Source organism: Etheostoma spectabile, chromosome 9 (genome assembly GCF_008692095.1).
Source record: "Etheostoma spectabile isolate EspeVRDwgs_2016 chromosome 9, UIUC_Espe_1.0, whole genome shotgun sequence".
NCBI lineage: Eukaryota > Metazoa > Chordata > Actinopteri > Perciformes > Percidae > Etheostoma > Etheostoma spectabile.
This window is the reverse complement of record NC_045741.1, coordinates 10,708,105-10,731,167: the sequence shown is the minus strand read 5'-3', so window position 1 is coordinate 10,731,167 and position 23,063 is coordinate 10,708,105. Positions and strand designations below refer to the sequence as shown.

The following is a 23,063-nucleotide window of genomic DNA, read 5'->3' as shown; positions in this document are numbered from 1 at the left end:
TACTGTACTTACTAAATACTAAATTATACAAAACGTAATCCAAAATAATATGTGATTATCGGTTAAATAATAGCCTGCTTTATTGATCAACAGGGAGAAACTTTATCCAAAGTAAATCCAATTAGCCTCTTTTTTACTTAAAGCATTTATTCTTACACTGTAATATTACTACCCTAGCTAATTAAAGAGGTTATCAGAATACTTCTTTCAACTCTTCCACCACTGGTATTAATGATTGTTAATGGGTTCAAAGCTAATTTAATTTATTTTGAAAATTCACAACATAAAGTAGCTCTTCTTCATCGTTAGTTTCACTGACGTTAACTGTTGTGTCACCAGCAGCTCTACCATCCTCCCACACCACAACAGTGTTGGTACTAAACACAATGGGGCTGTAATGTCAGCGAGGGGCGATATTGAAGCATCTTGTCAAGAGTACTGATTCTGTGTATGGATTTAATGATGATGAAAAAAAAGAAATTTAAGTTCAAGGTGGACTTTGAGCTGGACGACCTCTCGTCGGTCCCCTTCGTCAACGGTGTCATTTTTTGTAAAGTCAGGCTGCTGGACGGCGGCTTCTCCGAGGAGTCTTCTCGGTGAGTATGTGCGGTGTTAAACAGTCATTCAAACACGGACTGGCTTTTTTTTTAAGCTTACAGGTTAAAATAGCCGAAGAGCTTTAGCCTACTATGATACATTATTAGCTCACTAGCTAACATGCTACATGACCACCTACTATGATAACGTCAGAAACTAGCTAACGTCAATCAGTTGTCTGCCACTGTAACAGTGTTTGTGGTTGTTCTTCTCCAGTCAAAGCTATTTCAACCGAGCCAGAATTGTAAAAACGCCATTTAGCATCGACTGGAGAAAACAAACTTTAGCATGTGTGACAATTAGCTCCTGCTCTGAAAATGGCATTTACATTTCACAGGCTTACTTCCTCGCTGGTTGTGATATTGATTAGCTGCTGTGCTATGAGGAACCAGCCGACTTGTCACATAACTGCCATACAGCAAAATACCACTCCTCTGTCTACTGATGATGAAAGGGATAATGTTACTTTGCTGATATTCAACCAAATTTGTATCATTATAATGTTGGTATTATGTGTATATGAACTATGTGAAACTTCCCTCCATCTTACAAGTGTCCAGATCTCTTGACTCACTCTGTTTTGGGCCTTTACCTATTTATAAGTTACAGTTAAAGTAGCTTTTTATCATTCTGCCCCTTATAGACTACCGAAGGGGAAAGTATTTAGGGCTGCATCTATTTTCATTAAAGATTGATGCTCACATCATTTTTTTGAGTACTTGATAATAATTTCGTCTAAAAAAATGCCAGAACACGTTTACAAAGCTTATTATAAATTCCTAAAACACAAGGTGATGTTTTCATATAGCTTTTTGGTCTAAACCCAAATAAATGTATTTTACTGTCACGTAAAGACGAAGAAAAGCAGCATATTTTTGCAGCTGAGAAACTGGAGCAAGCTCTTTTGCTTGAAAAATAACTGAAACAATTTATCAAATGTCAAAGCGGTTGCAGATTTATTTTCCTTCAATCCAATAACCATCTACATCATTGTAGTTTCATCCAAAACCCAAAGATATTCCAAATATGATCATAGACGAAAGAAGAAGAAACGCCGTAAACCCCACATTTAAAAGCTGGAGCCAATGCATCATTATGATTATTTTGAGTTTTTGCTTTAAAAAATGAATGTATGTGACAATTACTTTCTGTCAATACATGGATTGAGTAATTGCCTAATTGTTTCAGCTATAATTAGATTATTTTATATTTTTTTATTGGCTATTATTATATATTTTATATTGTCCTGTCTAGTTGAATGGACAAAGTGATAATGTTGGTGTTATATAGTATGTTAAAGTGCTTATATTATGCTAATTTTCAGGTTCATAATTAGAGGTTGTACCAGAATGGTTTTACAAGGTTTAATTTTCAAAAAACACCATCTTTTTGTTTGTTTGAGCTGCACATTGCTGCAGCTCCTCTTTTCCCCCTGTGTGTTGAGCTCTCTGTTTTAGCTACAGAGTGAGACATCTCACTTCTGTTCCATCTTTGTTGGGATTCGCACATGCACATTAGCTAGGTAAGCACTGCTAGCTAATCAGAAAGAATATGAGGGCGTGCCCAAGGTGGTAATCCAGCCTAGACAAAGCGTAGCTCCCATGACGCCATTTTGATGCTACCTAGCACTCACCCGCCATTAGCATCCCATTGACCTCCATTCAGTTTGACATCACTTTGACAGCAAATAACTTTACATCTGAAGCCTTTAAATACTTTATTAGTCCATTGTTTATTTCTAAAGAAACACAACAATTTATAAAAGGCTCCATTACCTCGTATCTCAAGTTATGGCTCCGTTTTGTAAACATTAGCTGTTTAAGTTAAAATACTAATGTTAACTAGCATTTTAGTTACCAATAATTAGCCTGTGCCCATGTTATCTCCTTCCATATACCTACACTCTCCATCTCGGCAAGATTGGGAATAATTGAGATTTCTCTTGGCACAGCTACCAGAACACTTACAACTTTCAGACAGGTTGTTGACTACGTCATCAAGCTCAGTTGGAGTCTGTGCAGTAACACTCAGCCATCACCGGAAAAGTGCTTCTAATAGCCTTTACTGGTTTTCGTTGAAATCAACGGAGTCACATTGTCCTTTTCTTATACTGTCTATGGGCGTGCCACGCTAGCAGCTAGGCGAGCATTATAACATATGTTACAAAGGGACGCATGTTTGTCACAGAGGTAAAGGCTGGACTACAATCGAGCTGTTTGTGAACAGAGTTTTCTGTTGGAGATGGTAAGTCCCTTTAGGGTGGACTTTGGGCTTTTTCACTTTGTAAACCTATAACGCACATAAAAAATTTATAACACAATAAAGGAAAGGGCAAAAAGCATAATCTAAGCACTTTAATATGATATGATAATTACGCTGAATTGGTTGTGAAAAGGAACAAGACGATAAGACATCACATAACATAGTCATGAAAAGAAATGACATAACCCTCTATGCTAATTATCCAGACTACACACTACCAATACACTGCTGTCAAGTTGAGACAAGCAAAGACAATCATCTCCTCTTTAACCTGTTTTGGGTTTTTGCTCATAAATTAGCCTGGCTTCCAACATTGGACTAAGAGAATGGCGTTGTTTTAGAGGAAGGCTGTAGCCATCTAATGGCTTCACCGGATTATATAACAAGCCTTCTGTCTGCTCTAGATTAAGTAGCTCTTGTAAAATGGCTTGTTAGAAAGGCCCAGTGTGTCTGGCTTTGTGAATCAGGATGCTTCTAAGTTCGTGACATTAAGGTCATTTTAATATAGCTGCAAGTTTCTTTGTACCTTTTGGTACATACTGTATGAGCAGCCACTGCAGCTGAATCAAAGAAACACTAACCCAGACTATGAAGCTGACATGGTTGAGATTCTAATTAAAACATCCTGTTCTGGCTCTGAAATGTTTAAGCTATTATTATTCATAGTCACAAGTCTCAAGCATCATTAAAAAAAATTTTTTTGCATCAGTTTGATTTGTTAGACCCTCAAACGTCCCTGTTTTCTCTGACACTGTTTTGAGTCATCCTAACTGTGAGTGTAAGGGAAGTGAGGATTGTTCATTTCTGAGCATTTCTTTTCCTTTGGTGTGGCTTGTCATCGGGAGGACTTCACCACTGTTACTGCCCAAAACACGTTTTCCTTGTTACATACATTTACATTTTTGAAAGATTAGCATTTTACGGACACATTCAGAATTACAGTTATGCCTAGACATTAGAAAACCCTGCACCAAATTCATGTCAAAATGTTTAGTTTTCTATGTAAGTATGTAATAACGAGAGAGTTTATGCCTGGAGCCTGACGGCAGCTGCTTTGTTACAGGGAGAGCAGCTGTAGTTTAACAAGACATCTGACCCATGTATTGAGATGAAAGAGACAACCTCAGCATGTCCTTAAAACCAGACTTACTCACATACCTGGAATAGGATTTTTGCTGCACTGAGAAGTGCTGTGAGTTACAGCACATGCAATCAAGCCAGAATGTCCTAAGCTCACAGTGTCCAGCTGGCTAGGAGTTCCCTCTCTGACTCTGGGAGTTCACTCTCGGAAATGTATCAACCCCAGGATGAAGTCAGCGTTTGTGCAACATTAGTCACACAATTATTTTCTTCTTCTATCAAGGCGGGGATGCAGTGCACAACTCGGGCATGTATATTCAGTCAGTCTGAAAAGGGATCGGCACACCGTGTTGATCATTTACGTCTTATATCGTACATTTTCTTGCATTGTAACATGTTCTGTTTGTATGCCTCGTCTTTGTCTCTTTTTGTCACTCTTTCAGAGGTAAACTGCATCATTGTTATTTTTACTGTATTTTAGAGGAAAACCATTGGCTCTGCTTGTATTTAAACCCAGCTAAATTGGTCTAAATGAATGGCATGTGGTCTATCTTGACAGAAGGGAGTTGGTTAGGTGAGTGGGAGAGGAGAAGATGCCAGTGAAAGAGAGGCCATCTGGGGGATCGTAATGCTGCCCACGCGTACACGCTCTTTTCTCTTTCACTTCATCCCCTTCTCTCACTCAGCAGACTACACCTCACTCTCATTTATTCTAGTTATCGACTGGGGATGTGTGCACGGGTTTCTCTTTCACTCATGCCAAAACGAGCTACACCTGCCGCCGTCAGCATTAGATCAATTGGTTAAAACAGAACTGTAATTAAGTAGCTTGTTTAGTTAGAGGCCTGACATAATTGAGGCTAAGCACATAAGCTTGTATTGGCAACTTGAATCAGTAGCCCTAAGCAGAAGGAAGAGATGTGAGGATTGTTAATCCAGTAGTCATTCAGCCTTAGCGACTTTCATTTGTGATGTAATAATAATATCAAAACTTAATGAAATTAAGTTTTGCTCTTGCAGTTTAGGGATGCGGAAAAAAAATCAAGTGACAAAGCAGGAAGTCAATACTAATATAAAAAAGTCATTGTTAAAAACCATTCGTTTCTTCTTGAAATTTCTTCATACTATTGCCAATGCAATACCTTTTGTTAATGATGCAAAACATAATTTTCAGAATATAAACATTTATTTCCATCACTGGATTTTACAAAAGAAGCCAACACTCTCAAATGTTAGATATACATCTGAAGCAGCATTACAAAAACCTCTTCTAAATGCAGTACAGTCAAAACTTGGCAATTGTTTTCTATTTTAAATCTCTAACTTTTTTGAATTAAAGAAAATACAAGTAAACAAGACTACAGAACAGTTGAGATATTCAATGCCAGTTTTTTTTCTTCATTTTTGTTAGGGATAGGGCTGTCCCTCTGCCTCGGTTTCACTCACCACTGAGTCTGACTAAATGTCCCGCCCACAACACTATCGGCTTATCTTTTCTGTGTATTATGTTGAAAGTTTCTCATTTATTAAGTAATTGCTTAAAGCATTTAACAAAGTTTTGTGTTGGAGGTTGTAACAATCCAAAATCTTAATTTTGACTTAAAGATTTTCATTTTCACTGTACGTGTATATTGGTTCCAAAATATTTATCTGTTTTACTAACTAATAATAATCGGTATTGGCCTTGAAAAAACATTTTCGGTCTATGCATATTTGTAAGAAACCTTTCCCATGTATAGACATGGTGCGTTATGATTCTGGCAAGGAGCCAAATACAATCAGAGGTTATAATGTGAGTTTTCCAAATTGCAAAAGGAAATGAACCAGCTTTTCAGTTGTACAGAGATGTGTTGAAATGATTGAGCTACATAAGGAAATCAGTGTTTGCACCAACCATCTCTACTATAGGACTATCATTCTGAAGCTGGCTGACATCCAGTTGTAAGTTGTCTTTTGTGACAACAAAATGCAGCCCATGCCAACAAATGCATTTCTGACCTTACAGAGTGCTGAAAGATGGTCTAAGTGTTTGTGATTTCTCTTTGCAGGGAGCCAGTGCAGTCCAACTGTGTTCGATGGAGGAAACGGTTCTCTTTCCCCTGCAAGATGAGTGCCAATGCAGGGACAGGTGTACTGGACCCTTGTATGTGCCGTGTGTCTGTCAGAAAGGTACAGTATGTGGCTACTGAGCTCCAGATTTTACATTTAGTAATACCTACGTAGTGTTGATTCATAATCTGATACGTTGCCTGTGAACGTACAGGGTTCAGGTGAAAGATGCAACAGGCCAGGGGTTTAATAAAGGATGTTTTTCTTGTCAGTGTAAAAATAATAGGCTTAATAAAGAGGAGCGTATCATCCTTGCTAATAGAATTGCTTTATTTATGTGCTGATTTGTGTGCTAAATTGAAACTTGAGAGTGAAATATGAACTGTAAAACACATTGAGCAAGCACAGCATTCTTAAGAAAACAGACTCCTCACACACCTTTTTCTGTCCTTTAACATTTAACCTTAAGCACGAGTGTGCTCTGTGCTGTGGTAGTTTAATCATAGTTTATAAGCTATTACGGCCAAAAACCGCAGTAAAATCATGGAAATGGAAAAGCCTGAAAATGCCTTCCTGGTGAAATGCATCTTGTGTTTCCACATTGTAGCTGCAAGCTATTTCTGGTGTGCCCTGCCCTCTTTGTTTTTCGACACAGAGCATGTCAAGTACTCAGAAACCGAACTGTACTGTTGTTTTGCTTTTTGGTTTTGAACTTTAAAATGTCAAATAGTTGCCCCTGCTACCATTCGGACCCAACAGCAAAATAGTAGTTTTGATGTGTAATTTTCTGCTAGTGGAAAGTAGTATATTTGTAATAATGTTAGTTTACCAACCAGAATTAAGTTGTTAAGTTACCATTAATAGTACCAGCACTGGAGAGCATTAATCAATCTCTTCACTTTGATTTGTATGGAGCAAAAACATTTAATTCAACTTTCTTTCCCTGTTGTTTTAAACACATTTGATGGGCAGATCATGATAACTAATGCAATGTTTTTTCAGTTCAGTTTAATTTAGAAATGTATGCTTCTCTTTTCCAGGAGCTGAAAGGCGGGAAGGCATATGCAAAGGTATTTCCTCACGTATGTTGTCCAACCCCCATCCCCTAACCCAACCTCCAGTTCGCCTAGATTTACAGTAATCAACCATATTTGTGTAGATAGCCATGTGAGCCTGTAGCAAACAGATGGCCGTCACTGCCTACGGGTCGGCTCGTTATGTCATATGTTATCGCTTTTACTGTTTGTAAGAAATTATTAACTGAGCAGGCTAAAGCTCTTGTGGACTTTCTGGACTAGATGAAAGATTTGTTTCCCCCTGTAAATATTAAAATTGGAGAAAATTACCAGCTTGTCATTGAAGAAAAAAACGAGTTGTTTAATATTGTTAAATTTCCCTGACGTTTCTCCCATGTCATGACTGCTGGTGTTTTACATCCCGAGATTGTCAGAGTGCTGACTGGGCCAAACATCAATCTCCTAAAAGAAAACAGAGTTCACCCAGTGTCATTCTTTCTCCTTCAGCTTGGTTTTGCAGATCTGAATTTAGCAGAGTTTGCCGGCTCAGGGAATACAACCCGCAGATGTCTGCTGGAAGGCTACGATACCAAAAATACCCGCCAGGATAACTCCATCCTCAAGGTAACATTGAAGCTACGGCAACGCATCCACACCAGTCTAATTTGACTTCTTCAGGAGGAAACCTTGGTCTTTTGAATACAATTCTGGTGTTTTTCTCAACTAGGAAGCAGGAGAGGAAATTGGTTTCTGCATAAACATTTAGGATTGAACAACAATCTGTTAAATTGTAGCCAGAAATAAACCATTGAAGAAAGCGGTGTCAACTGTGGAAGATAAGAGGCAAATTAAGCCATTATCTGCTTTATTTCATGTACAATTTTCATTCTGAATTTGTGACAAAGCTAATGAACAAAAACAAATAAAGTTAAAGTACAACTATGCTTCTTTAAAGGAACACAGCGACTTATTGAGACTTTACCTTATTCACCGTATCCTCCAGAGTTAGATTAGCTCATACATCCCCTTCTCATCTCGGTGCGTGTCGTAACTCTCTCTGACGCACCTACCGCTAGCCTAGCTCAGCTCCAACTAGTCTAGCTCGGCTCCAACTAGTCTAGCTCGGCTCCAACTAGCCTACTGCTCCCAATAAGTGACAATATAACGCAAACATTTTCCTATTTACATGATTAGCTAAAGTCCCAATAAGTTGACGTGATCCTTGAAACTAAGAGTCCAGGCTAATGGAAACCTTGAATGCAAGTCAAATGTGACTCATTTAACAATAAGTCTTTTTTTCTTTCTTTCATAGGTCATCATCAGTACACAACTCATGTCAGGGGATCCCTGTTTTAAAACGTAAGTTAAACTGACTTTTTTTTTTTACCTTTTGTATGGTACCAGATCTGCTTTAGTCTGCAGTTCATGCTGTATTAAGTCAATCAGCGTTAGTGGCAACTCACTTGTAGTTCAGTCTAGGGCTGGGCGATATGGAGTAAAATCCAATATTACAATATTCTTGACCAAATACATTGATGCCCATAATGCAGAGATATAACTGGGTAGACAGTTGGTGCTTTCAATAAATAAATAATTTACACAATTAAAGTTTTGCTAAAAAATCACTAGTAGTAGTAGTATGTGGATACAATGACTAAGTGGGTAAGGCAAATAATAGAACAGTGTGGTAAGTTCATCGCTTTACTGTAATGCAGCCTTTAACACCAGGAAAAGACAAGACTTGTGTCCTATCACAATATTAAATATCCAAAATTTAATATATGTAACCTCATATCAATGTTGGTATAATATCGATATATTGCCCAGCCATAGTTTAGTAATTTAACCTGCAATTGTAAACCCATTTATTTTTTTTGGACTAAACAAGCTTGTGAATTAAACTATTCTTGTGCCTGTGCTCTACTATGAGCTTGCCCAGGTTTATATATTTACCTTGGAAACCAACACCAACCCAATGACCTGGACTGGGCTGTAATTTAAAGCATTGTCCTCTGTGTTCTCTCAGAACACCTCTCTCTCCATACATTTCCTGTCTGTATCACTGCTACCACTATCACATAAAGGCAAAAACCCAAAACAGAAAAATAACGATTCTGTATTATATGACAAGGTTATGACATTCAATCTGCTGCTATAATCTGCTGCTCATTGCACTTGTTTGGGAGTGGATCCAAGAATGCTGCTGTAGGTTCTCAGCACTGCCCCTCACGCTCAAGAAAGTTTCTTGAGACTCAAACAATACAGAATTAAGGGCTACACTTTACTAGACGTAAGAGTGACACTGCCATGAACTGTCATAAACATTATAAACAAGTCATAAACATTTATGACACAACGCTTCTTTTAGTAAGTGTCATTCGGTTTTGTCATGACAAGTTATGGTTTAGGTTCATGTGTCATGACTGTGTCATGTCACTCTTATGTAGTTACCTTCAAGGAAAGTGTTACCGGAATTAAGCAAGCCAAAAGAACTGTTGGCTAATCAGAACTTCACATTCCAAAAGCATTACTTGATTTCATCCTGCAAGTATACTGCAAGTTGTTGCACTAGTTATTCTAGTAGAAATATGACTTTCAGTGAAAGTATGCGTTAGAGAGTTTTACCCAAGGGCAAAATTTGACCTAAAAAATATTCAGTAGCCTGTATGTTAATGCGAAAAGCTGCAGCGTCTTTTATTGCAGCATGTATTCAAATACTAAGCATCTACAGTATATTCACTTTTGGCTTTAGCTGAATGCTATTCTGACTGCTAATATTTAATGCTCTTTCCCTTTAAATAATGTTTTAATCCTCACAGCCCCATTTCACCCGTTTTTGTTTTTCTTGTCTTTCTCACCTTGCTTTGTATTATTAGACAATTGACACATTGAAATACAAGACAAGAGAAAAAGCCTTATTGTCTTTCCTGTGTCACCAGGCCTCCCTCCACGGCCACAATGATCGGGATCCAGGGTGATGGAGAGAGCCTGCTGGAGGAGAGGAGGGGAGGGGACTCACAGAAAGGCTGTTCTGGTGAGACAAATCACGGCACATTACACTCATCTGCCCTGCTTAGTCATCCTGGTTTTCCAAACATTCACAGGCACCTAATAGAGCACACTTGTTAGCCATCCTGTTGTGTGCCGAGTCTATGGTTTAGAGTTTTTATTTACTTTTACATCTGTGCTCTTATTCTAAAACAGATACTATAACAATCTCAATGTTTTCTGGTTTTCCTTTATTTACAATGTTAAATTTCTACTTATAATTGGTGTAGCATTACATTGGAATGACATGGACACATCCCTGATAACTTTCAAGGAAGCTAAAATATTATTCCTAACATTTTGACCTGTAATCACAAGGCTGAAACTATTTTTCAGCATGATTAGATCCCCATCTGGATAGCTGTGTAAGCTTAATACGCACCTCATGGCTTGTCGTCGTTGTAGCATCAATTTCTATTACATGTGGCTAGCAGATCTAACCAACAATGGAAATAAAAAGATTCAGAGTAAGTAATTAGGTAAATCTTAGAGTGATTAGAATCCAAGTCTACTGGCCAAACTCAAGAGTAGGGGAAGGGATAAATAATTGTACGTAGTACCTTCTGATAGAGTGCTCTGTAATATTAAATAATTCATTGCTTTATAACACCCTTGGCAGCAACTATAGCATAACCTTTGATTTACCTGCCTCCTCGACATACTCCGTTCCAAATTTGAAACCGCACTCAGCCCCTGCGGCTAATGCACATCGGCCATTGCCTGCTACGCCTTCACATTGTTAAACGTTTCACACAGGCAATTTACATCTACAGTAAAGTGCAGCCCTTTTTTCTTTTTTTTGCACATTTTCTGCACTTTTTTATTGGCGTACAGTATTAGTTAGAACTGTTGCAGATGACATACTCTTATTGCAGTTGGTTGTTGATGTCAAACCTCCAACTAGAGATGTTCCGATACCAGCATCGGTACCGCCTCCGATACGCACTCATACTTCATACAACAGCTGTAGAGATTAAGCCCAAGCTTTAAGCCCCTGAGGTGCTGTTCCACGGGAGTAATTGACATACTTTTTACTTTTTTAGATCACTGAAAGTCACAGTCAAACCTTTGGTTCCATTAATTTCCATGAGATGAGGATTGGGTTTCCACATAGATCACTGCTTGTGTGTTGTGTTGTGTTGTGTTGTGTTGTGTGTGTTGTGTGTGTGAACACTGTATGTGCTTCCGGGTTGCACCCAAGGAACCAAAGATTGGTTACTAATTATACAAAGGACACTAATTAGCTCTTACAACAGCTATTTATCTACAATCCAGCACTATGAAATTATTTATCTCCCCGCTGCCCTTTCTGCTACATTTGTTTCACCCCCCTCTGTCTTGTTCTGTGTGTTTTTCCATGTGTGAACATATTGCAGTGTTGATTCTCGTGGAAGCTTAAGTGTTGTGCAGCTCTTTCATGTATAATTCAAGCTAGTTCTCTTTTAGATTAGCTACAATCTGCTCTAACCCTGTAGGCTCTTGCATGGTTAAAAATAGGAGTGTGCGCAAGTCTGTCTATCGGGTTTGTATGTTTGTCTGTGCACACCGCATGTGTAGGCGTGGCTGTGGCTCAGGGATAGACTGGTCGCCTGCCAATCGGAAGGTTGGTGGTTCGATCTCTGCAGTTCCATGTCAAAGTGTCCTTGGGCAAGACGCTGAACCCCTATGCTGCGCCATAGGAGTGTAAACGTGTGTGAGTGTTTATCTGATGAGCAGGTGGCACCTTGTAGGCAGCCTAGGCCACAGTGTATGAATGCGTGTTAATGGTTCCTGTACTATGTTAAAGACTGGAAAAGTGCTATATACGAACAGTCCATTCACATTTATTTGTCTGATGAAGATGAAGCTCTTTCCTGTCAGCATCATCGTGTCTTGGCTGTGCAAGTTTGCAGTGTATGTACACTGCAGGTGTTTCATGTGTGTGAGCAGTATCAACTCAAATGGGAGGTTTGGCAAATTGATGGATTTTTGTCACAATATATTCCTGAATGCTTATTATCCTCCAAGACAAGTTGGAGTGTTGCAAATAATGTATTGAGATATATATGTTCACCCTTGGATGCATTGGTCACTGGAACCTACAAGGTTCCATACGTTAAGCAAAAATGACCTGTGTCAGTCATCTAAATTATACGCTAGAATTTTGTTAACTATTGTGCAAAAATGTGCATTATAGTGGAGTAAAAACAGTAGCCAGGTCATGTTTGACAAACCTCTGCTGCATCTCAGCGTTAATCTCTTTTGAAATTGTGTCTTTTTTCTGTTGTGTTGCGGAGGCAGAGCCCTTTCCTTTCTTTCCAGCGGGCATTTGAACTCTGACCTCTTCTGCTTTGTCGCAGCTCCGCTTTTTGCCCGTTTGCCTTGAAACATGTTCATGTTGCTGCACGTGTTTTCAAAAAGGCTGAAACTCAAGACACTATTGTACATACAGTTCCATCTCACTTTTGACTTTGCATTTTTTTTGGAGGGGGGGTCCTCTTCAGCTTCAGTTTCACAGATTATTTTGTATTGCTTTAACATCACAGAACCACCTGAGCTCTGACCTGGTTGTTATAATAATAGTATTAAACAACTATTCCTCTAAATGTGTTTTTATTTTTTGCCAAACCCAAAGCAGAGCTTTGCACGTTTTGTTCTTGTTTGTCCCGTGCCTCTCTAACTACATGTGGAAGCATAAGAAAAGCTGAACATGTAGCTTTTTACTTAATTATGGCAGTTTGTTGCAATAGAACAGACTTTACCAAGAAATGCCTTCGTCATCCCGTTTTGTCTTTTCCTCTGTTCTTTCTAATCTCCCAGAGAGTCGAGAAGGGAAGTGTCCTGTTGTTTCTGATGAGCTTGGGGGCTGCGGCCACTCCCGCACATCCAGCTACGCCAGCCAGCAGTCCAAACTTTCAGGTAAGGGCATTACACATTTAATGAAAATGTGTTAATTCTTTTTTCCTGATTTTCTGTTGTCGACCTGACATGGATGGCAAGCAATCATACAGACCATGTTTGCAGATGGTATATAATGCATATGTAGCTGTCCAAGCTGGCTTCGTGAGTGACAGAATTAAACTAGTTGTTACCAGCGTAAACTACACAACACATAAATCTTTCTCTTTTTCTGGAGGAACGTTTGTGTCAAACTGATCAAGGTCAAACTGAGAAAAGCTTTTGACTAAAGAGGACGGAAGTGATAAAACAATTTTCCAATGACACTACACCAGAGCAGTTTAAATGTGAGGCTTGAGTTTCCTTTACAGACAGATCAGATGACTGTAATAAAAGATCAGAAGAAGTAGAGAGACGTGCTAAGAACGGCTCTGATGCCTCTCTAATTTTAAATTTGAAAATGTATTTCCTGCCTCATATTAACATGTGTGGGAAGCTGGCTCTCCCCTTACTGTAGTGATCTGATGCCCTGATATAATCCTAAATAAAAAAAAAAACAGACAAAATAAAATACCCAACAATAACATAAGATACAAACAACAATCATACAAAAACAGTGTGCTAGCAGTTATGGAATGCATTTTTTTGTTCAAAGATAAGTTTAGAGAAGTTATTTTAAGGATGTCACTGATTCTGAAAGCCTCCGATGTCTCTTTCTCGGAATGTCTTCCCGCAGACATGAACAGCGCGTGAGTGTTACTGTAACTTTACCGCACTGCTAAATCTTTTAACACACTGCATGTTGCAAATCCTCTTGACAGCACAGCCAAATGGGTTTTGCCAGATGTAAAACAAACTAAAACTGTATAATGCCTTATATGAATAGCAAATAGATCATTGATTTATGAATTGTTTTCAGTCAGATATTAGGCACTAGGCTGTAAATCTGTATGTTCTTCTACACTTCGTCATTCATATGTAAAGCAATAAATGGACTTTCATGTGCAGTCATCAAATTGATCCACTTTCATTAATGTTTAAATGCAGATTAGACCACAGCTGCTTTTACTATATGCATATAATATTATGAATGTATCTCTTGAATGCTCCAAGGCACCTTTGTATGATTTCCCAGGGCATACAGCTACTTAACATTACTGATCCTAGTGATGGTGAAACCTAGGGAAGAATGTATCAGCTAAATTCTGTTTTGCAGAAAACAGAGCAAAAGAGAGTGAATATTGGACTTACATTCAGAGTGGCCAAAGAAAATCAGCAATTTGCAGAAGTAAGACCTGCTACTGTTTTATATATTATATACAAAATCTTTGTCCATCTCTTTCAGGATACAGCACAGGTCACTCCCGCTCCTCCAGCATGTCAGAGTTCAGCCACCGGAGAAACCACTCAGTGGGCAGCGCCTCAACGGGCATCGGCAGCATCCCAGAGCCCAGCGAGGACCGAGACAGAGAGTCCAGACCCTGCCCTGCTCTGCCTGAACACCCAGTCCCCACCACCACCACTAACAACCCAGTGGGTACACCAGTACGCAGCGCCTCATCTTGTGAACGACTCAACAGGTGAATCTTTAGTTTATTTGTCAAGTACAGAAAGGTAATTTACTAAAAGTCTCCCGAAAATAATCATTGTCCTACAGAAAGCAGTCAGCAAGTCATGTTGATCTATTTTATTGTAGGTAATGAGTACATAACAGAGCAGCATTTGTTTTAATGAAGTTAACAAACTTTAGGTTAAATCCCACCTGAGTCTGTGTCACATTTCAGGAAGCAGCTGTCATGCAGTAAAAAGCAGTGAGGCAGAGCAGCGGAAAAAGTATTTGGTTTCATTATGTGTTGTTTATAGCGGATCTTAGTATTTATGGAAATCTTAGTCATTGTGTTTATGAAATGGCCAACCATGAATTAAGCATAGTAACTTCACACACTCAAGACTGGGGATGATGGTTTTAAGTATTTTTTTATAGCTTAAAGGTCCCATGGCATAAACATTTCAATGAATGAGGTTTTTTAACATTAATATGAGGCCCCCCCAGCCTGTTCTGCTCTCTGCTCTACCTTTGAGAAAAGGAAAGCTCAGATGGGTCAATCTGGAATCTTTTCGCTAAGGAAAGCTTATAGTGGGACTGGCTCTAGTGGCTGTAATTTTGCACCAAGGCTGAATTTTGGCAAAGAGACTTCAGATATGGTATTAGGGGACCACTAAGGTTATTTAAAAGCATCCAAAGAGCACCATGGCATGAGACCTTTAAGGTGCACTTTATATTCAGTTTTTGAAGAGCAGCATTTAGTCTTGTAGTTCTCATGTCATTATTACCTCAGACACTGTAGCGTGTTTTACTTCATCCAGTTATAAATGTTCAGGTTTCCAGTTTTTTAAAGGAATAGTTAGTTTTGGTACATTTGCTCTCTGGCCATCAGTTAGATGAAAAAATCTATACCACTCCCACATAATTTCCAGCTGCTTAGATGGAATCCCTTGGCTCACACACCTTTGCTTAGCACTAAATGAAATGTAGATTCACTATGAGAAACTGACAACATTTTTCTGTTTGTGCTGAAAGCCATTAGTGGTCTAATAAAATTGATCCTCTCATCAGACACCCTGTGAAGCAGGACTCCATGGAGTCTCAGCTAAAAAGAATGGACGACACACGGGTGGATGCTGACGATGTTGTGGAAAAGATTCTCCAGGGTCAAGACTTTACACCCAGCCTACTGGACTCCAGTGCTGAAGGTAGGCTACTCATCCAGAGAAGCAGTAGGGCGTCAGTGGTGCGTATGTTCCCCGGCAGATTTCCCTATCTTGTATCGTCTCTTCAAGGAAAGGTTAAAGTTACAAAACACAACCTTATTCTCAAACTCTGTTGCAGAAATGGTATCAATTACTCGATTGACAGGAAATTATTCAGAAATTCATTCATAAAAAAACTAATATTATTATTATTATTAATTTAAAAAAAAGATTTGTTTAACTGATAACTAGGGCTGCCTCTAAAAATCATTGTCATTATGTTTTATCTACCAAAATCTTGATCAATCTATTCATTATTTTGTCGTTCTTTATGTGTGACCAACAGTTTCAGTGATAGAAAATAAAAAGAAGCAGAACATATTGATATTTAGGAAGCTGGTATCAGCAATGTTTGGGCTTTAAAATTGACTCAAAAGCTAAATCATTAATCAAATAGTTTCCAACATTTTTCTGACCAATTAATCAAATAATCACAAACCACAAATACCATTCAGCTTGTATTATCAATCATTGGTTGCAGCCCTAGTCTGGAATATGACTGTATGTGTTACAGTAAATGCACAGCTACTTTGCCCAACACAATAATTAACTTGAAAGTACTGTGCTACCCTGTGAGTCAGTCTGTGTACTTTGAGGAGAATGGCATTGTTTTTCTTTTCAAGGTCTCATCCAGCTCAAAGCTAGGGAAGGAAAGCTGCTGTCAATACATGATTATTTTTAGATTGCCTAGCAACTGGCTGCTCCTCCATGACAAGAATTATACAGCAGGATGTGGGTTCTCTCTGTACTGACCGTATGAATACTGACTACAACTCTGTCTGTTTCAGAGGAAGGCTTGCGTCTGTTTGTTGGCCCTGGGGGAAGCACAGCCCTCGGAAGCCATCACCTTCCCACCAGGTGAGCATGGGATATTCATCAAACTTATAGCTTTAGTGTGTAACTTTTTTTATAATAATGAACATCCGTTACATTCAAGCCATTGCCAAATGAGTTAATACAAAGCTAATTAAGACTATCGGCTCCACAAACTCTGCAACTTTCGCACGCAGAAACTAAAGAAAACATAATTACCTCTAGTCCATCGGGTTTGTTTTTTTTATCCTTTGCGTCCTCCTTGGCTACGTTGCAAGTAGAAGCACTGCTACTTGGGCGGACCGTTGTTACTCTCTGCTCCTCACCGCGGGGCATCTCGGGTGCTGCGAGCAAATCCCTCCACCCAAGTAGCAGAAGTAGCAGTGCTTCGCCTTCTGTGGAGAATTGTTCCCAGTATGTATAAGGTTAGAATGACGACTGTGTCTCATGTGACCTTGTTTTTTAATCACGCGGTGACTATACAAATAACAACATGTAAATTGGAACATGTAAATAGGAACATGTTGGCGTTATTTTGTCACTTATTGGAAGCAGAAGGCTAGTTGGAGCCGGTTACCTCCAGCTTCTGTGGTAAGCTAGGCTAATGGTGAGCGCGTCAGAGGTACGACACTCATGGAGATGAGAAGGGTATGTATGAACTTATCTCCCTCCTCCACAGTTCTGCGGAAGAGGATCTAGCTAGTCCACACAGCATTCCAGGATAGGAGAAAAACATACTGTGGTTTCTTGGCATTTCTTTAAACCAATCACAATCGTCTTGGGCGGTCTTAAGCACCGAGCGGAGCCCCGGTGCCGCTGCAAAACAGCCTCGGGAAAGAACTTGTTTTGATGGAACATGAGTACATTGAAAAGTTGTTTTAGTCGTGCAACATAAAAGTCAGATTGGACAGATGGATGTACCCTGCAGAGATCCGAGGAGCAGTTAACCATAGTCCTCAGAAATCACATAAATTACAACACAAAGAAAGCATAAGGTAACAGACATCCGAAAACTGACATCCAGAGGAATTTGCGGCAGAACGAGAGCAATCCCGTAACTGGATCGCCGTGGATATGGACTAGGTCAGGGTTAGAAAATGGTGTCGCCTGTCATTTCGCCCAGTATATTAAACAGCACAGTCTGATACCTTCTACAGTGCGTAGTGATAGGTGGAAACATAATTCAACATAAATTGTGGACTTCCATATGAATGCTTACTTTTTAACACATTTACTGTGTATTGATAACTTTTCTGAATTTAGATAATGACCTGGTTTGGTGCAGAATTATTTTAACACTAGAAGAAGCAGGAATGATTAATTTGATGATGATGCATTGTAAGTTGTCAGCCCGTTCTTTGTGACATGTGAGCCAGATATTACGTTGGGTTGCTAATTTTGTCCTTTTTTTGTTTGTTATCTCAGGGTTGGTGCTGGAGCGTACGAGCAGGTGGTCATAAAGCGTTAGAACTGCAGCCTCTCAGAGGGGGACTGACACTGCTTACATAAAAAAAACAGAAAAAAAAAAAAAACTGGAGGCAAGGCTGTGTCAATTTCACTCTGCATTCCCACAGCACAGCCGTTACCTGATCAGCAGCACCGCCTCTGACCTGATCATTCTGTGAGCGGGTGACATTACAACAGTGCCCTCCTGTGTTCATATCTCCGGTATGACACTGTAGCTCCCTGATAGATTTTTAAGAGTGAGAGGTAAACCGTTTATATCTCAGTGTGAACATACAGATATGAATTAAGTGAAATGAAACATTGGCCAGTATTTAAAAAAAACACCAACATTTATATAACTAAAACTTTCCACTCCTTATTTTCTGGGTGTAGATTAGCCTCATCTTTCGAGGACAACTTGATCACGCAGCATCGTAACCCAGCCCAATTTTACCTGTTAGAAACTGGACGCAAACGATTAATCTTTCTCTCTAATGGAGGACACCGGGACAGGCTATGTGTGTGCATCATCAGAACAAACTGAAATCTACACTGAAGAGGAGTATGCAATGCGCTTTCAATACATTCCTTTAGTCTCTCAGTGTTCGTTTTGGACTTCATTTTCAAATAGGATGTATTTAATATAAGCTGCTAAAAGTTGTAGTTGTTGGCACTCTGACAACCGTTGGTGTTTTGAAGTTTTTTAGTATTTTACTACAAAGACGAGACATCAGACTTAAGCTATTTGATGAGTGAACGTGTACTGTGTGAATGTGTATGTGTCCGCTATGTGATATGACCACTTTTATTAGTAGTAACCGTTATCCTGTTATATTGAATGAGTGGAGGGATGTGACATGATCTCCTCTAAGGAATGCTATATTGGTACTTGCAAAAAGAAAATAGGAAAACATGACAATTTGCTTTCTAGCAATCATAATAGGTCCTTGTTCTCATTTGTTCGCGGAGCAGAACATCCTGCACTAGTAATCTGCCCTACAAAGGCAAAACACAGCAACGTATATTTTCCAAACTTTTTGTTCAAAGAGTCTTTTAATCCAACTTTCTGACTAGACCGATATTGGTAATCCAGTTTCTTGAATTTATATTTTAGCCGAATATAGTAAACTTCATCTTTGCTTTTGACTCTAGTGACATTCATGTACTTTGGTGTGATTAAGATACCTTCAAATCACATATTCACATGTATAACATTGTAAATGATATTTATTTCACTATATAGTAATATTATTAATACATGCACAGACACCCAGCAAAATGGATACATTTAATTAAGATTTAAAGACGGAATGAGAAAAGTTTAGTTTAAAAAAAGAAAAAAGTTTAAGGACAGGAAAGTTGAAAAACACATTCTGTTGGTACATACTGTGTTTTCCCCTTAAGTTACTGCTGTCTGCCTTTGTAGGGCAGTTGATACCGAAAATAAAAAAAGAGGCTTCTGTGATGAATAGTACTGTAGAAGGGCATATTACTAATGTTTAGCGTTTCAGCTATGTATCTATTGTATACCTATGCTTTGCAACTTAACTACATCTTTCTGAGCTGGCCTGTTGACCAGGAAGCTTACATCAGTGAACAAATGGAAGAGCCTGTGACGTACTAACAATTTAATTAATGTGTAACCGAAGCATACTGTAATTTGTTTCACTTAAGGATTGTACAGAGGACTAGTTAAGTAATCCACTGCCATAAGTAAAATACTCAACAGCACCTGTTTTTAAAAAGGCCTAGAGCACTAGTTTTGTGTGTGTATCTATACCTCCTAACATCTTAACTGTAACATTTGAGAACCGTCTTAAAACTAGTATAATTAACCAATGCAATCATAGTCTCGCATTGCCAGACGTGTCTCCACAGCGCCGTGTTAGTGCTTAATTTTCTGTGGGGGGAGGGGGCTCCTTACACAAATCAAAATCCGAGGAAGGGGAGGAATAAAGACTATCTGGTAAACCAGACTAATGCAATCAACACATGAACCATTAGTGCTACAGACAACAATCTAAAAATATATATCTGCTCAGTTTTAAGATCCTGATGTCGTCATGAGCGTTCACTATTTACATTTCCAGCCTATTAGAAGATTAAGTGCACAATGTATTCATTTTATTCACAAATTAGCCAAAGTACACAGCATACTGTTATTACCTGGAAGCCTGTTAGGCCTATGCATAATGAGAATACTAGATGCATTATAACTAGTGAAAACAGACTCTACAGTATCTGTAATATTCTGTCTCCTGTCATAAGCCATATTATAGGTAGGATAACTCTTCCGAGAAACTATATACACGTTAAATCAATATCTGCACATGCATTATCAGTGTATGGTGTTTTAACTATACGTCAGTGTTCTGTTTTTATGTCTATGTTCTGCATGATAAAGACGTCATTTTGTTAGCTCGCAGAACTTAAAACATGTTTTTAATTTTATTTTAATTGTGCCATCTTTTAATCTTAATATTACCACATTGAAGGAACAATTTTGCTTGCTTACATGTAGGAAAAGTTGGTTCTCATTACTTCATGTTAAAAACCGATATCTGTGCAGTGTATGATAACTGTAAATCAGTGTTCTCATTTTGTGCTTCTATTTTTGGCAAGGGGTAAATGTCCAATGTTGAAAATCACATCTCTGTTTATAAATCTTTCATTGCTGGTATTGTGCCATATTTTTGCTAAATATTTTTATTGTGAAGGAAATCAAAGGGTTATCACTACATAGTTAAGACAGTGTTAAGTGCATGATTAATGGCTACCAAATAACTATTGCTTTTTTTTTTTGTTTTACCTGTGTGACACAGGTATAATTGTCATGGTACCTAACATGTTGTTACAAACATGGTTTCTTCTTCTCTTCTGTGAAGCTGTTGTCTATGTATAAAACTGTAAAATGTATTCTCCTGTAAAGTGATGTTCTGCGCTGTTCTGACACTGTCCACACTTGTCCTTTCGACCAACATTTGCTTCCTTAACAAGTGTACTGGATGCTTCAAATGTGTACCTTGCACTGTTGAATAAAACCATTAAAAACCTTCAGCATGTTTTAGATTGCACTTCAATTTGGGTATAATGAACACCACCACTAACCTTTTCTCACATTTGGAACTTTATTGTTGCCTATAACACATAGATGCAGTCAAAATAAACCTAATAAATCCAAAAGCCAGTTTCTACAGTGCAGTTGGGAACAGTTACTACAACTGCACTGTCCAGTAGTAACCAAGGAAAACAAAATTAAGTCAGCTACTTGGGCGACCTCTAGCTCACCCAGTGAGACGGTTCGCCCCTCGTAGGCTTTAGTCCTGCAGCGGCCCGGGTTCAAATCCGACCTAGGGCCCTTTGCTGCGTGTCATCCCCCATCTCCCTTTTCATGTCTATACATTGTCACTAATAAAAAGGGAACAGCCCCCCAAAAATAATCTAAAAAAAAAAAGTCAGCTACTTGTTCCGACAACAAATTTTCCAGATCAAACATTTTTCTCCCAGTCTTCCTCTGTCTCAACACTGTGGGAGCATATTGGATACCCGCTGTCCTCCAAATCATCATGATCCTCTTCTTCCTCTTCAAGGTCTGAAAAAACAAATGAAGGACTAGTTTCACAACCACAAAAACATATCCATTCATAGAATACGCACTGGAGGAATGAAAAAGCATTGGATACAGCCAAAGCGGCGGTGACTGTGTTGAAGCAAGGCATCGATTATCTTACAGTGATGCCTCTGGTTTGAAAAAACAATACTGCGTTGAGTAGTCTGCTTAAAAGTTCTATAACATGCTGCTTTTTGGATGCTTTTGTATAGAACCTTAGTGGTCCCCTAATACTGTATTTGAAGTCTCTTTCCCAGAATTCAGCCTTGGTGAAGAATGAGCCAGTCCCACAATGAGCTTTCCTTAGGACGTGCCATTTCTGAGTCTGTAGCTTTAAATGCTATTGAGGAGGAGAGAGGTGGGGGTTGGGCCTTCACCAACTGCTATGCTTTGATCGTTTACAAGCCATGGGGCCCTATTTTTTTGGGGCATTTTCGGCCTTTATTTTTGAGAGGGGGAATGACATGCAGCAAAGGACCGAAAGTCGGAGCTGAACATGGACGCGCTGCGTTGAGGAGCCCGCTCTACCAACTTAGCTATCTAGGCGCCCAAACCCTATTTTAACGATCTAAGTGCACAACGTGAAGTATGGAAGATATATTTATTCATAATTTACACACCCCACACACAGAACATTAAAGGTTTGTTGGATTTTCGGCGTGTTGTCACACCAGAATGCAAATTAGTTTCTAATGAACCTGGAGGAAGCCAAAAAAAAAAAAAAAACGCTAACGCTGGATAAACTATTTACCGGTAAACACTACAGGTTTGTTTGTTTGGAACCTCGACTGAGGTAGTACTACCACAAGTACCTGTTAGCAGGTACCAGGGACTTTTTTTGGTAATGGAAAAACACAAAAGGCGAGTAGAGTTGAGGGTAGTCGAGTAGATACCATGCAGTGGAAAAACGCCATATGTCTGCAGCCTGGAGACCTCCTGTCTCATGGCTCCCTTCTCAAACGTCCCAGTGCTTCCCAGCAGTCACCCCCCCCCCCCCCCCCCCCCCCCCCCCGCTGTTCATAAGGTGCCTCTGCACCCCTTTCGTTTCAGACCGTCCCACCAGCCTTTGGGCCACGCCTACTTATTTTGACATCTGTCCAGTCCAAATGGAAAAGCTAAATGTTAAATCGAAATGTAATACATTTTACATTTCAAACTTTGCTTTTTCAGTTTTCTTTTTAAAAATCAATTAAGGCATGATTTTCCCTAGTAGCATAGTAAAATAATATTTTTTATTTCACTCACTTTGTTTTATCTTTGGGCTTTCAATTTGAATTACGAATAAATATATCCTCCATAGTAAAGCGCAAGGCGCAGGTGTGTTTAGGGCATCTCCAAATCCACTTTTGCTTGTTTGACGGCGGACAAATGGGTCCGTGCGCATGGTTCAAAAGGGTTGTACTTAGTGTCTTCATTAATCCATAGGTGTTTTGGGTGTAACATGCAATAAACCA

The 23,063-nt window shown here is 39.1% G+C and overlaps 2 protein-coding genes across 5 annotated transcripts in view; one reads left to right on the top strand and one right to left on the bottom strand.

Annotated features, from left to right (window-relative positions):
- The first annotated feature begins 313 nt into the window (after window positions 1-313).
- fam102bb (family with sequence similarity 102 member Bb) lies at window positions 314-21,054 on the top strand. The gene is made up of 11 exons (XM_032525002.1): window positions 314-596; window positions 5,988-6,108; window positions 7,029-7,058; window positions 7,512-7,628; window positions 8,317-8,363; window positions 9,944-10,038; window positions 12,852-12,950; window positions 14,275-14,509; window positions 15,547-15,683; window positions 16,529-16,598; window positions 17,979-21,054. Exons 1-11 carry the CDS (start codon window positions 451-453, stop codon window positions 18,019-18,021), a joined length of 1,140 nt encoding a protein of 379 aa, XP_032380893.1. The 5' UTR covers window positions 314-450; the 3' UTR covers window positions 18,022-21,054.
- Window positions 21,055-21,103: 49 nt separating this feature from the next.
- The window catches only part of henmt1 (HEN methyltransferase 1), a 7,535-nt gene continuing 5,575 nt past the window's right edge, over window positions 21,104-23,063 (bottom strand). For all 4 annotated transcript variants that reach the window (XM_032524997.1, XM_032524998.1, XM_032524999.1 and 1 more), the window contains exon 9: window positions 21,104-21,591. In XM_032524997.1, the coding sequence (XP_032380888.1) occupies window positions 21,488-21,591 (104 nt within the window). In that variant the 3' untranslated portion in view covers window positions 21,104-21,487. The remainder of the gene's footprint in view (window positions 21,592-23,063) is intronic.

What these genes read in the sequence shown, in the direction of transcription:
- fam102bb (XM_032525002.1), top strand. Translation starts at nt 451, where the DNA reads ATGGATTTAATGATGATGAAAAAAAAGAAATTTAAGTTCAAGGTGGAC. An exon ending in TCTTGTGAACGACTCAACAG is followed by an intron (nt 14,510 to 15,546) that starts GTGAATCTTTAG and finishes TCCTCTCATCAG; the next exon opens with ACACCCTGTGAAGCAGGACT. An exon ending in AGCCATCACCTTCCCACCAG is followed by an intron (nt 16,599 to 17,978) that starts GTGAGCATGGGA and finishes TTGTTATCTCAG; the next exon opens with GGTTGGTGCTGGAGCGTACG.